Here is a 12,531-nt window from a genome sequence, read left to right on the forward strand (position 1 = left end):
GTCGGCACAGACCCAGTGTGAGGCTCCACCCCATGAACCATGAGATCGTGACCTGAGCTGCGATCAGGAGCCCTCCGCTCGCCCGACCGAGCCCCCCAGGGGCCCCCCACTATTACTACGACATTTCATCGAGGTCAAGTGCACACGGTGTGGGAAGCTCTCTGCCATCTTGAGGGGCGGGGCTCCTTGGCGATGGGAGCATTCAGGATCCCCCCACCCCAGCCTGGGAAGTTTTACATCCTCTTTCCCCCCGTTGGCTCCTCCCACTCAGAGCTTCCCTGTGTGCTGCCCTGCCCGCAGCCCCCCTGCCCCCACTTCTCCCCACCGCTCCCCTCCTGCTGGCCAGCCCCAGCCCACAACACCCTGTGAAACCCTGTGCCTCACCTGGACACCCCGTCATCTCTAAGTTTCCTTTCTATAGGGGGCACCGGCCACATTGGATCCTTGCTGCCCTAATGGTCTAATTCCAACGTAATCGCCTCTGTAAACACCCATCGCCAAGGACAGCCACACTCCGAGGTGCGGGAGGTTAGAGCCGCGGGAGGTTAGAGCCGCAAGTGTGAACATGGGGGGCACACGCTTTGACTCATGAACATGTGGAAAAACACATTTATTATATGACTGGAAGCAAGACCTGATATAATCCCAGTGGGAGGTCTTTCTTTGTTTGTTTTAAGTTTATTTCAATTTTTAAAGATATGTATTTATTTTTGAAAGGGAGAGAGAGTGTGAGCAGGGGAGGGGCAGAGAGAGGGAGACACAGAATCTGAAACAGGTTCCAGGCTCCGAGCTGTCAGCACAGAGCCTGATGCGGGGCTCGAACCCAGGAACTCTGAGATCGTGACCCGAGCCAAAGTCGGACGCTCAACTGACTGAGCCCCACAGGCGCCACTATTTATTTTTGAAAGAGAGAGAGAGGAGGAGGGGAAGGGGCAGAGAGAGCTAAGTGGGGGGACAGAGAGAGAACCCCAAGCAGGCTCCGCACTCTCAGCCCAGAGCTGGATTTGGGGCTCAAGCTCATGACCTGACCGAAGGAGCCCCCCGGCGCCCCCGTTTTTGTGTTTCAGACAGGTGCAGAAGATAGGAGAAAACACACAAATGTTTTTGGATCGAGTGATTTAAGGAACTGGTATCTTCTTTATACTTCTCTGACCATGTTTCCTAATTAAAAAAAAATATTAAAAAATTAGTCAAGGAATCTCCTCTTGTGGTTGGATAGCGCGTAGAGGTTGGGAACTCGGTTTAGTTTTGATTGAAGAGGCTCACAAAGGCACGTATGCGTTTCGGAAATAAGAGCTGTGTAAAGAGAGTAAATATTTGAGGCTAGTGTTTGACAGACGCGGCCCGGGCACACCGTCCTCCGCAGGGCATTCTGGGGCCGGAACTGGGGGCCAGGTGGCTGGGGTGGGAGCACAGGGGACAAAGGTCTTAGGCTCCCTGCTCCCTGAGTGACCCGAATGCCCGAACGAGCCTGATTTCTCATCCGCAAACATCGTGAGCGCTTGTATTTGGGACCTTCCAGAGCTTCCAGCACATTCTTTTGATTATCCTCCACGGTGGCAAGCATCTCCGCTTAACGTTGGCTCGGTTTTCAGAATCAGCTGAGAGCTGTGAGAAGGATTAACCGAGGAGTAGGGTTGGAGGCCCCACCGGAGGCGGGGCGCCAGCCTGGCCCCCCCACAGCGGGCTGCTCCGACCCGGGACGTGCTCAGTGCGAACGCACACCAGACTCGGAGGCTCAAGGAATTGAAACAGCTCAGTGATTTGTGCCGTTTTGGTTATGTGCTGAGCTCCTATTTGAGAAATAATGAGTTACATGAAAGTATATTACCCAAACGAATCTTCATTTCTTTTTATTTTTTTTAAACGTTTATTTATATTTGAGAGTGAGAGACAGCATGAGTTGGGGAGGGGCAGAGAGAGAGGGAACCCCAAGCAGGCTCAGCACCATCAGCACAAAATCGGACTCGGGGCCCGAACTCATGAACCGAGAGATCATGACCTGAGCCCAAACCGAAAGTCGGACGCTCGACCGCCTGAGCCCCGGGCGGCCCAGGACGAGCACCCAGTGACGCCCCGCTGTGCGGATGGGCCACATCTTGCCTCTCCCTCCCCAGTCCGGGATTTCACCATCCTGGCTTCCTGCTGGGTGTTTCCTGTCACAGGGAGGAAGGCTCAGTCCCTCCCCGCCTGCCTGGCCGGCGTGGTCTCGGCCCTGCACCCACGTCTTGTCTATGCGGACGCGCTCACGCCCGCGGCCCATCCCCCGGCTCCGTTCAGTGTCTGTGTTCCGAGCAGGACCGACGGGAAGCGTCTGGTCGGTGCACGCAGCTCGTGCCCGGGCCTCCGGTGGTTGGGCGTTCGTTCGAGAGGGAGAACCTTTCATCAGCCGTCACCTCCAGCCCCTGCGAACGGCCGTCCTGCTGTTCGGCCCCTCTGGGAGTTCCGTGTTTGTCCTGCCCCGAGTCCTTTTATTTCTATCCTATTTTTTTAAAGAACGGGTTGTAAGAAAACTCAGGTCCCTCAAACACTGCTTGTGATACCCCGGCTGAGGCGACCCGTGGCCGTGCTGGGACATCAGGCTGGGGGGGAGGGAGGCTGGGAAGGATGGGACGCAGGAAGGACCTTCCCCGGGGAGCGCCTCGAGGGGTGAGGAGTTCAGGACCGGCGGGCTCCCTGGCGCTGACACAGGGGTAAAGACGGAGCAAAGAGAAGTCCGGCAGTTTTAGAGCTCACTGCGGGGGGCAGACCCCCTCTAGACAGGCGGTTGGACCCCCGGGGGGGGACATATGCCTGGAGACGTGTTTGGTTGTCGTACGGGGAGGGGCCGCTGGGGTGCCCAGTGACGGAGGCCAGCGGGCCTGCGCCCCTAAGAAGGACCCGGCCCCAGACGCCCAGAGCGCCGCGGCCTCGTGCTGGCTGGACCTGATCCGGTGGTTCGTGAGCCGCCAGCTGTTCCGAGCCTGCTGGGCTGAGGCCCAGGACCTTGGCCTGATGCGCCCCTCTGTGTCTCTCTCCCCCAGCCACATCTGGACGAGCCCCGCCTGGGCCCGAGCCTGCGGAGGATGGAAACACCCCCCGCACCATGTCTCTGGGCCGTCTCCTTCGCCGGGCCTCCTCCAAAGCCTCGGACCTCCTGACCCTCACCCCTGGTGGCAGTGGCGGGTCCCCCTCCGTCCTGGATGGGGAGATCATCTACTCCAAGAACAATGTCTGCGTGCACCCGCCCCAGGGGCTGCAGGGGCTGGGGGAGCACCACCCAGGTGAGCCCAGGAGAGGGGAGGGCCCGGGGTCACAGGCCTGGGGGGAGGGGAAGGCCTGGGGCTTGGCTTGTCTTTCTCTTTTTTAAGTTTTTTAAAATGTTTATTTTTGGGAGAGAGAGAGCGAAAGCAGGGGAGGGGCAGAGAGAGACACAGAATCTGAAGCCGGCTCCGGGCTCTGAGCTGTCAGCACAGAACCTGATGCAGGGCTCGAATCCACAAACTGAGATCGTGACCTGAGCCCGCATCAGACGCTCGCCCAGCTGAGCCCCCGGCGCCCCTGGTGGCTTTTCTTTCTAAACTGACCCAGCAGCTGCCTTGGTTTCCCCATCTTCCAACAGGCCAGTGACCTCTAACTTGCACACATGGGGGGGGGTGGGACGGTTTAAGGGGAATCCACCTCAGAAGACCTTAGGTCGCTGCAGGGCTGCTGCGAGCAGGGGGACGCGGGCAGCCCTCCTCCGGGTGCCCGCCAGCGCCCGGGGCCCCTCAGGCGGCAGGCGGCAGGAGCATCGCCCTCACCCCAGGCCCCTCTGAGGCTGCGTCCCTCCGGCCGCCGGGAGGCTGGGCCGAGAACCGGCGGGAGCGCTAGGTAGGCCTGGGAATCACCAATTCTGTGATCCGTCCTCCAGCCGCACTGTCGGGAAATTAGGGAAGAAAAGTCTCCAATGGAGCCTGCAGCGGGGAGATGCAGGCTCCCCGTGTGGCCCTGGGGCCCTGCCCGGGGACCCGAGCGCTCTCCGTAGTCCCTGGGTGGGACGTTCGTCCTGCTTGCCTCTGCCACGTCACAGAGAAAGAAACGGCATGTTTTCCCAGGGCTCACGGGGCGCCCGGAGCCCTGCAGTGACGGCCGGCTGCCCTGGGCGCGGAGGGGCCCGGTCACAGCGCTCAGTGCTGTTTCCAGGACACGCAGCTGACTGTGGCTGTCCTTCGGGCGGGGGGCAGGTCTCAGGACATCGGGTCCGGTCATAGCTGCCCTGCACTCGCTCTTGGGCCGGCTGGTGATTCCCTCAGCCCCGCTGCCCCCCGTGGGAGGGACGAAATGACCCTCAAGTCCTGTGTGGCCCTTTTCGTTTGTGCAGATGACTTGCAACAGATAAACGTATTGCTTTATTTGTGCGTTCACCTCAGGAGAGTGTCCCGGGGCCCCCGGGGAGGGGTGGGCAAGGAGTCTGGTGCTCAGAGAGGCTGGCCCACTCCCAACACTAGCGCAGGGCAGGGGTGAGGCTGGCGCAGGCTCTGGGCTCTCCTCCTTCTTCCCGAGGCCTCCCCTGGCTGCCGAAGGGTGCTCTGGGTCCCCTGTGCGCCTGGTGGTGGCCTGGGGACTTGCCTTCCCCGGCTCAGACAGAGGCCGTATACCAGGTTTTGAAACATCTAAAAGTCAGGGTTGAGCACTTTATTATATGCAAATTGTGTGTCCCCCAAATACTGAATCAATAAGCTAATAAAATACAAGAAGTTTAGATTATGTTAATGAACTGGTTTGGGAAGCATTCCCTCCTCCTGCAGGTCTGTCTTTACAGTCACCCAGACGGTCAGGTGCAGGTCTGGAGTCATCAGGTCCTGCAGGTTCCAAGCAGGACAGCCGACCTGCAGCCCAGCTCCCTTCGGCCCTGTCAGGGACCTCGGGCCTGCTCCTGTGGGCACCCCAGCCCGTCTGCAGCCCCCCACCCAGCTCAGGACAGGCCCTGGGAGCACGGGGCCCTGGGGAATCCCAGGGTCCTGCATCCCCGGAGTGTGCTCTGGCAGGGGGCACAGATGCCCTGTGGCACGTGGCCATGGATGCCCGGCCACAGGAGCAACTCTGAGCACTGGAGGGGAGGAGGCAGAGGTTCTCGGGCTGGGTCTGAGAGTGGGGGTGAGTCTTCTGGCCGAAGTCAGAAGGAGCAGCACCTTCATGGTGATGCGGTTGTGACAGGGCGGGGGAGGGGCGGGAGGCTGGGGGGCCGAGGCCGATCCCCGAGCCACAGGACCTGAGGGTGTGGAGACACTGGGCCTCACCTGCCCTGGCTGACGGGCCCTGAGTTTCCTGGAAACGGAAACGGTGCCCTGAGACTCTGGTCCCGATTCTCAGAGCCCCGAGAGGGGTGAGGGCCCAGCTCCTGCAGAGACCAGGCATGATAGGCCCGGGAATCAGCATGTCCTGGGAGGGCAGGAAGTGCCGCCTTCCCCCCAGACTGAGCGCTCAGGAGCCCAGAGAGCCCCCACTCGCTGCCACCTCGGAGGGGAACTGCGCTTCTCTGTCCTTGTCAGCCGCCCCGTGCTTGACATCAAGGACGGGCCCTTCTTCCAAAGAGCTGCATTAAAGAGGAAATACTGATCAGGGCGCCTGGGGGCTCCGTCAGCTGAACGTCCGACTTCGGCTCAGGTCACAATCTCGTGGTCTGTGAGTTCGAGCCCCATGTCACAATCTGTGCTGACAGCTCAGAGCCTGGAGCTGCTTCAGATTCTGTGTCTCCCTCTCTCTGTCCCTCTATCTCTGAAAAGTGAATAAACCTTAAAAAAATTAAAAAAAGAAAAAAGAGGAAATACTGAGTCCATGAATGACTGGAAATGCCCAGGCTCCCCTCTTTGGATTTATTTTGTGTGAAATGGAAATGAAGCCTGCAGCCTCCGTCCCTCCCAGTGGTGGTGGAGCCGGGCCCCTGGGCTCGCCCAGATGTGGGGAGAACTCAGGGGTCACCAGACAGGGGGCAGGTTGGGGCTCTGAGCCGGAGGCGGGCTCCCGGGCCTGGAAGAGCGGCAGCCGCCCCTCTCGGGAGCGGGGCGCCCGCTCTGCTGAGTGGTGCTTAGAACATGCCCACAGCTCTCAGCACCTCCCACCCGACCGACCGTGCTCCCCAGCCGTGCCGTGTGTGACCCGCTGCCTCCTGACCCTCGCAGGCTACCTGTGCTTGTGCGTGGAGAAGGACGAGGTGCTGGGGAGCACCCTCATCCTCACGTGGGTGCCCAACTCGAGGATCCAGCGGCAGGACGAGGAGGCGCTCCGCTACATCACCCCGGAGAGCTCCCCGGTGCGCAAGGCGCCCCGCCCGCGGGGCCGGCGTGCCCAGAGCCTGGGGGCCCCCCGCCAGCCCTCCCCTACGGAGGTCAGGCCCGCCCTGATCCCCAGAGACGAGGACACCGCGGCGGTGGCGGCTCAGAGCGTCAGGGATGCCATGCCCGTCAGCCCTAACCCCCCTTCTGAGGACCGGGAGAAGCCGGTCCAGGGCTTGGAGGTGGCCCTGCCACCAGCCCACAGCGACCCCGGGATCCTGTCGGCCGTCAGCTCGCAGGATGGGGCCGAGGAGGGGCGGGAGCCTCCGGCCGGCGAGGAAGAGGGCTCCCCGGAGTTGTCAGCCGAGGGCGTGAGCAGGGACAGCTCCTTCGACTCGGATTCCGACGCCTTCTCTTCGCCCTTCTGCCTCTCGCCCATCAGCACCGCCCTTGTGGACAGCGGCGGCTCCGTGTTCCTGGACAGCGAGAGCAGGTGAGTCCTGAGATCAACCCCCAGGCCCGCTCGGTCGCGTGTGTCATGGCTGTGTCCCCCGGAGCGCTGAGGGCCGCGTGTGTCACGCCCTGCCAGGGTCCGGCTGTCCCCGCGCCAGGACCTTGGCACCCGCGTTCTGTCATTTGACGCTGCCCAAGGGGATGGGTGAGGCGATGCAAGGCAGGGCTCGGAGGGTTCCACCTTCTTTCCCCTTCCCTTCCCCTCCACAGCCTCACCTGCCAGGTCTGACCTGCCCCGTCACCCAGACTGAACGCCTCGGGGCCAGGCCCAGGAGTCCTGGGGTCCCCGTTCGTATTGCTGGGGGGACAGCAGGTTGTCGGCTGTCAGAGAGCACGCTCGGAGGCCCCTGGCTGGCGGCATGCGGCACATGGTCCCCGGCCGGGTTCCGAGCTCTGCCGTTGCAGACAAGCCAGGCACGTGGCCGGCCCTCTGGACCGGTGGGGGAGGGGGAGCCCCGAGCTGTAGGAGGCTGGACACCGTCCTGGGGGTGGGGGTGGTGGTGGCATTCACTCCGCAGCCTGAGAGCTCGGAGGGGGGGGGCCAGATGTCTGGGCACAGTGGCAGCCTCACGGGCCCAGGTGACACCGGCGGTGGTCAGGTGCGTCAGAAGTGACCTCACCTGGCCTGCACCTGGTGCGGAGGGGTGTCAAAGCCTGCAGCTGCCGCCACGTGGCATCGTGAGGGGGCCTCAAGGCGGGCACAGGGCTTGTGGGCAGTGAGCACGAACCCAGAGCAGCGGGGGCTGCACGGAACGGGCCACCCCTGCCTTCCGCAGCCTCTTCCCACGCCCGGGTCCCCGCCCCCATCAGATTCTAGGGACACGGTGGTGGTGCTGGTATCAGGTGCTGGTGTTACTCAGCCGGCACAAATCCTTGAACTCGAGCTGTGAGCCCTGCACGTGCTAGGTGTGGAGGGTCCAGCCTCGCCTGAGCGCTGGGCACGTGTGCCCCAGATCACCCACAACCTCCCTGCACCCCGGGAGGTGGAGTCTAGCGTCGCCCCCATCTGTAGGGAGGGAAAGCGAGGCTCAGAGAGGTTAGATGACTTGCCGGAGGTCACAAAGCCAGCTCGCTGGCCGATGGAATTGGAATCCAGCCGGGTCTGTGCCAGACCCAGAGTGCGGGAGGTCACACAGGACAGGTGTAAGCCGGACGCAAAGAAGGAATTCGAGAGAAGAATTTGAGATGGAATCCTTTCTGATTTTATCCCCTCAATAAGGTGTGGTTCACTAGAGTCTGTGGGCGGACCGGTAACCTTGTCTCCAGTACTGCGGAGCCGGGCGCACGGCAGGGGGAGTGGCCGGCTGGTCCAGTGTGGGGTTTGCCCCCCAGGGAGCCAGACTGGGAACTAAGCCTGGCTTCCCACCGCGGGGCTTGGTCAGAGCCCCCCCTGGTGGTGCCATCTACCAGTGCAGCGGTACCTGTGGGTGCCCAAGGGGACAGGTGTCCAGAAACCCCTTAATCTTGGTGGAGAGAAAGGAGGGACGTGTGTCCAGCACCCCCAGGGTCCAGGCGGAGGGACGTGTGTCCAGCACCCCCAGGGTCCAGGCGGAGGGATGTGTGTCCAGCACCCCCAGGGTCAAGCGGAGGGACAGGTTCCCAGCTCCCCTCTCTGCTCTGAGCCGGGGTGCTGGGCCTGTGGCCTCGTGGCTGAGGTCTTAGCGGCAGAACCCGAATCAGGACCTGGAGTGACGGACCCGTTGGGGCCCCGATCATGTAAGGAGCTTGGATCTGGGAGTTTGGGAGGCGCGGTTGGCACCAGGCTGGGAAAGCTCCGGGTCTTCCTGGAGCCTCCGTCTCCCCGTTCCTGACATGGGGAGAGTAACAGCCGCTCTGTGGGGTTACCCAGTGAATCCCCCCGGCTTCCTCTTTCCCTCCCCCTGGCCTGCTGGTTCTCCACCCTGGCTGCCCATGAGAATCCATGGGGGATCTCTCATATGCTCCTGAGGCCCGGGCAGTTCCAGATGCTTCTAGAGCTGATTCTCTCCTGGGGCCACAGGAGACACATTGTGGTCACGACTGAGGATGGGGGTGTGTTCGGGGCCTGGTGGGGGAGGCCGGGATGCCCCACAGTCACGATCGCCAGGACAGCCGCCCACGACGAGTGACCGTGCCCCGTGTCTCCGTGCCGAGGATGAGAGCTCCCCTCCCCCACGGCTCTGACCACCCCTCCCAGGCAGGGCGGCCAAGGGGAGACGGTCTTGTTTTCCTAATGGCGGTGGAGCAGACCTAGCCTTTGCCCCTGTAGCCGCTTAAAGCCGTGCCATTCCGTGGTGCTTAGTCCATTCACAGCGGTGTCCAGCTAAGACCGCTGCCCAGCTCTCGCCCCAGGAAGACCCCGCGCCCACCAAGGGGTCCGTCCCCTCCCCCAGTCCCAGCTCCCCCCATCTGCCTTCTGCCTCTGTGGGTTTGCCTGCTCTGGACGTTCCGTGTACGTGGAACCACACAGTCCGTGGCCTTTTGTGTCTGAGCATCATGTCCGAGTCACCGCAGGTGTCGGACCCGTGCCTTCCCGTGGCCGACTAACATTGTGGCTGGATGGGAGGGCCCGCTCTGTGCGGCACAGACTCCCAGGGGAAAGCAGGGGTGTGGGAGCAGGGCCCGGCCAGCCGCATCGGGAGGCCTTCCTGTAATACTGCTCCGGGAGCCACGGGTTTGCTCTCCGGCCCCCAGCCCCGCCCAGGTTAGCGCAGGGTCTGTGCCCAGAGCTGCCTCCCGGAGGGCGGGCGGTGTGGTCGAGGTGCGCGCCTCCTCCACCGCGGAGCCCTGGACGTGCGTGACGCCTGCTCTTCTGGCCCGAATCAGTCCAGTCAGGCTGCGACTTTGCGCTGCAGCAGGACGGGCCCCGCCTCCCTCCTGCCTCCGGGTGACGTGGGAACAGCCTGTGTCGCAGGCAGGACCCTATAGGTGTTCCTGACCCAGCCGTGCGTGACAGGTCGCTGGGGGCTTACAAGAGCAGATGCGGATTCTGGACGGCGCTGGGGTGGACGGGAGCCAGATCCGGGCACGGGCCAGCCCCTCGGAGCCCACGTTTGCGTCTTTTCTCTCTGAGACGCGTGTGCCGTTCTTGCTCCCCCACCACCTGGGGGCCCTGGAGGCAAAGACGGTGCCGCTGGCCCCCTCCCGTCCCCCGCATGCCCACGGTGATGGGGCTGGGGACCCGACTGAACGGCCGGCCGGACTGGATGCTGAGGGCCTGCCTGGTTGCGAGGGAGAGTACCTTGGGCAGCCTTGGAAACGCCTGATGCCCGAGTGGTGCCCAGACCGACTAAGCCAGCGCTGCTGGGAGCGGGGGCCCAGGCAGGGTTGGAGTTCGAGCCCCCAGGGGGTTCCGGTGTGCAGGTGGGTTGAGAACCGCAGCTCTGAAGGGGACCGCAGGAAGAGGGGTGTGGTCCTTGTGCCTTGGACCGAGGAGGCGTCTGGGCTGAGGTCCAGAGTGCCGGCACTGGTGGGGGCAGACCCCCTGCAGCGGGGCGTGGCTTTGAGGACTGGCATGCGTCCATCGCCCTTCCTGGTGCCAATGCTCCTAACTTGACTGGGAAGGGGTCCCCAAGAGGGGTGTGGGCACGCTGGCTCGTGAGGTCCCTCTAGCGGCAGAACCGGAGAACTGCCAGTGGAGGCAAGAGTCTGGCTGGGGATGGAGGCCCCCCCAGCGCCCCCCGCGCCCCCATCTGAGAGTCCCTCCAGCACTTCCTTACCTGATGGGTGGTTCACAGAAGGGCAGTGTCCATTCGCCTGCTACCTGTAGGGCACAGCTGGGCAGAGCCCAGTTCCTAGATGGCGAAGCCACCTGCTCTACCCTACCCCCAGCTCCCAGCACAGCGGGGGCCTACAACCCTTGACCAAATCAGTGCTCAGGGTGGCCAGGAGAGGGGGAGCTGCTGCTCCCGCTGAGCTCTGTGGCTCCCCAGTGCTGTGCCTCCCACGGCGTCAGAAATCAGGGCTTGGGACTGGCATGCAGGTGAGGATGACGGCCAGGCAAGGCCGGTGGCCAGCCCGTTGTTTGTTTCTGTCCTGAATGTTACCCGGTCCGACCCAAAGGGCCAGCGGGTGAGGGTGTAATACAGCAGGACCCCGGGGGACCCCGTGTGGCCGGCCGTCACCCCTCCCGGGATGTGCGTGGGCTGGGTGGAGGAGGAGCGGAACACGCTCCTGTCTTTGGGGACGCTTTCTTGCTTTCTCTCTTTTTTTGACATTTTTATTTACCTTTGAGACTAGGAAGCCCACGCTGGGGCAGAGAGAGAGGGAGACGGGATCTGAAGACAGGCTCCAGCACAGAGCCCGGTGCGGGGCCGGAACTCACCCACGATGAGCTGATGACCGGAGCCCGAGTCAGACGCTTAGCTGGCTGAGCCCCCGGGCGCCCCTTCTGGGACACGTTCTAAGAAATCGTCTGAACTAACGAGACAAAGCGCATTTGCACGGAGATGTTCATTACAGGACTTTTTATGATGGAGAAAAGGGGGAAAGAATTTAAATATCCAACAGTCGAGAACGAGACAAGTCAAGTCTGGTTCCCCCTCGGAGACAAAGGGGTTTTATCTGGGGTCAGGGGCCCCTGAGGGCTCATGCCGCTTTCTGGACGGGTGCACATTTTCCTGAGGCGAAGGCTCCACCCGGCTTCCGGAAGTCTCTGTGGCTCCCAAATGTTTAGGACCTCGGTGCCACCAGGCGGGCTGCGGCACCGAGGTCCACGGGCCTCGAACCCAAGCAGGGGGCACATTGCATGCACATTTTGATTAAAGACCCTGGAAGGGCCTGATGCGTGGGTGAGGCCACGGGGCAGGGGCGCCCACCGGAACTTCCTGCCACGCCAGATTTCCTCCAGATCCCTGCCCTCCCAGGCGGGAGCCACTGGCCCCTCGCGGCTGAGGAGCTCCAGAACTGTGGCTGGCCAGGGGCGCCTGGGGCTCGGTCTTCGGTGAAGCGCCCAGTGTGGGCTCAAATCGTGATCTCACGGTTTGTGGGTTCGAGCCCCGCGTCGGGCTCTGTGCTGACAGCTCGGAGCCTGGAGCTTCGGATTCTGTGTCTCCCTCTCTCTCTGCCACTTCTCTGCTTGTGCTGCCTCTCTCTCTCTCTCTCTCTCAAAAATAAATAAACATGAAAAAAAAAGAAAAGAAATGGGGCTGGTAGGACTTGAGGTCCAATGTTTTTTAATCTTATGCAATATCGACTGATAGAAATTTAAGCGGACGTGCGGCCCCACCTTGAGGCAGATGTGCCGTGTGTGAAGATAATTTGCCATCATGAGTAATGTGTTTCTTTTCTCAATTAAAAAAAATTTTTTAGTGTTTATTTATTTTTGAGAGAGAGGCAGCGTGCAAGCAGGGGAGGGGCAGAGAGAGGGAGGCACGGAATCCGAAGCAGCTCCAGGCTCTGAGCTGTCAGCACAGAGCCCGACGCGGGGCTCGAACCCACCAACCCTGAGATCATGACCTGAGCTGGAGCCGGACACTCAACTGACAGCCATCCAGGCGCCCCTTCTTTTCTCAATTTTAAAAAATGTTATTCTGTGATTATATTCGTTTTATGAGTATAAAAAAGTTTTGGAAACAGACAGCCAGTTAAACTCCTGCCCAGCTCGGACGGGCTTACCCTGGGCTGGCGGGCAGGCCTGTTACTGCAGAAGCCCTCGGGGGGGTCTGCCACCCCCGTCCCCTGGGCGGTGCCCCGTCCCCTGCGCGGTGCCCTGTCCCCTGGGCGGTGGCCTGTCCCCTGGGCGGTGCCCTGTCCCCTGCGCGGTGGTCTGTCCCCTGGGCGGTGGCCTGTCCCCTGGGCGGTG

The 12,531-nt window shown here is 62.2% G+C and overlaps 1 protein-coding gene across 5 annotated transcripts in view; it reads left to right on the top strand.

The window, feature by feature from the left end:
• Nucleotides 1–3,025: 3,025 nt before the first annotated feature.
• Nucleotides 3,026–12,531, top strand: part of TBC1D16 (TBC1 domain family member 16) — a 61,414-nt gene continuing 51,908 nt past the window's right edge. For all 5 annotated transcript variants that reach the window (XM_029927593.1, XM_029927596.1, XM_029927594.1 and 2 more), the window contains exons 1-2: nucleotides 3,026–3,263; nucleotides 6,144–6,729. In XM_029927593.1, coding sequence (XP_029783453.1) covers nucleotides 3,086–3,263; nucleotides 6,144–6,729 — 764 coding nt within the window. In that variant the 5' untranslated portion in view covers nucleotides 3,026–3,085. The remainder of the gene's footprint in view (nucleotides 3,264–6,143; nucleotides 6,730–12,531) is intronic.

The sequence above is a fragment of the Suricata suricatta genome, chromosome 17 (genome assembly GCF_006229205.1).
Source record: "Suricata suricatta isolate VVHF042 chromosome 17, meerkat_22Aug2017_6uvM2_HiC, whole genome shotgun sequence".
NCBI classification, from domain to species: domain Eukaryota; kingdom Metazoa; phylum Chordata; class Mammalia; order Carnivora; family Herpestidae; genus Suricata; species Suricata suricatta.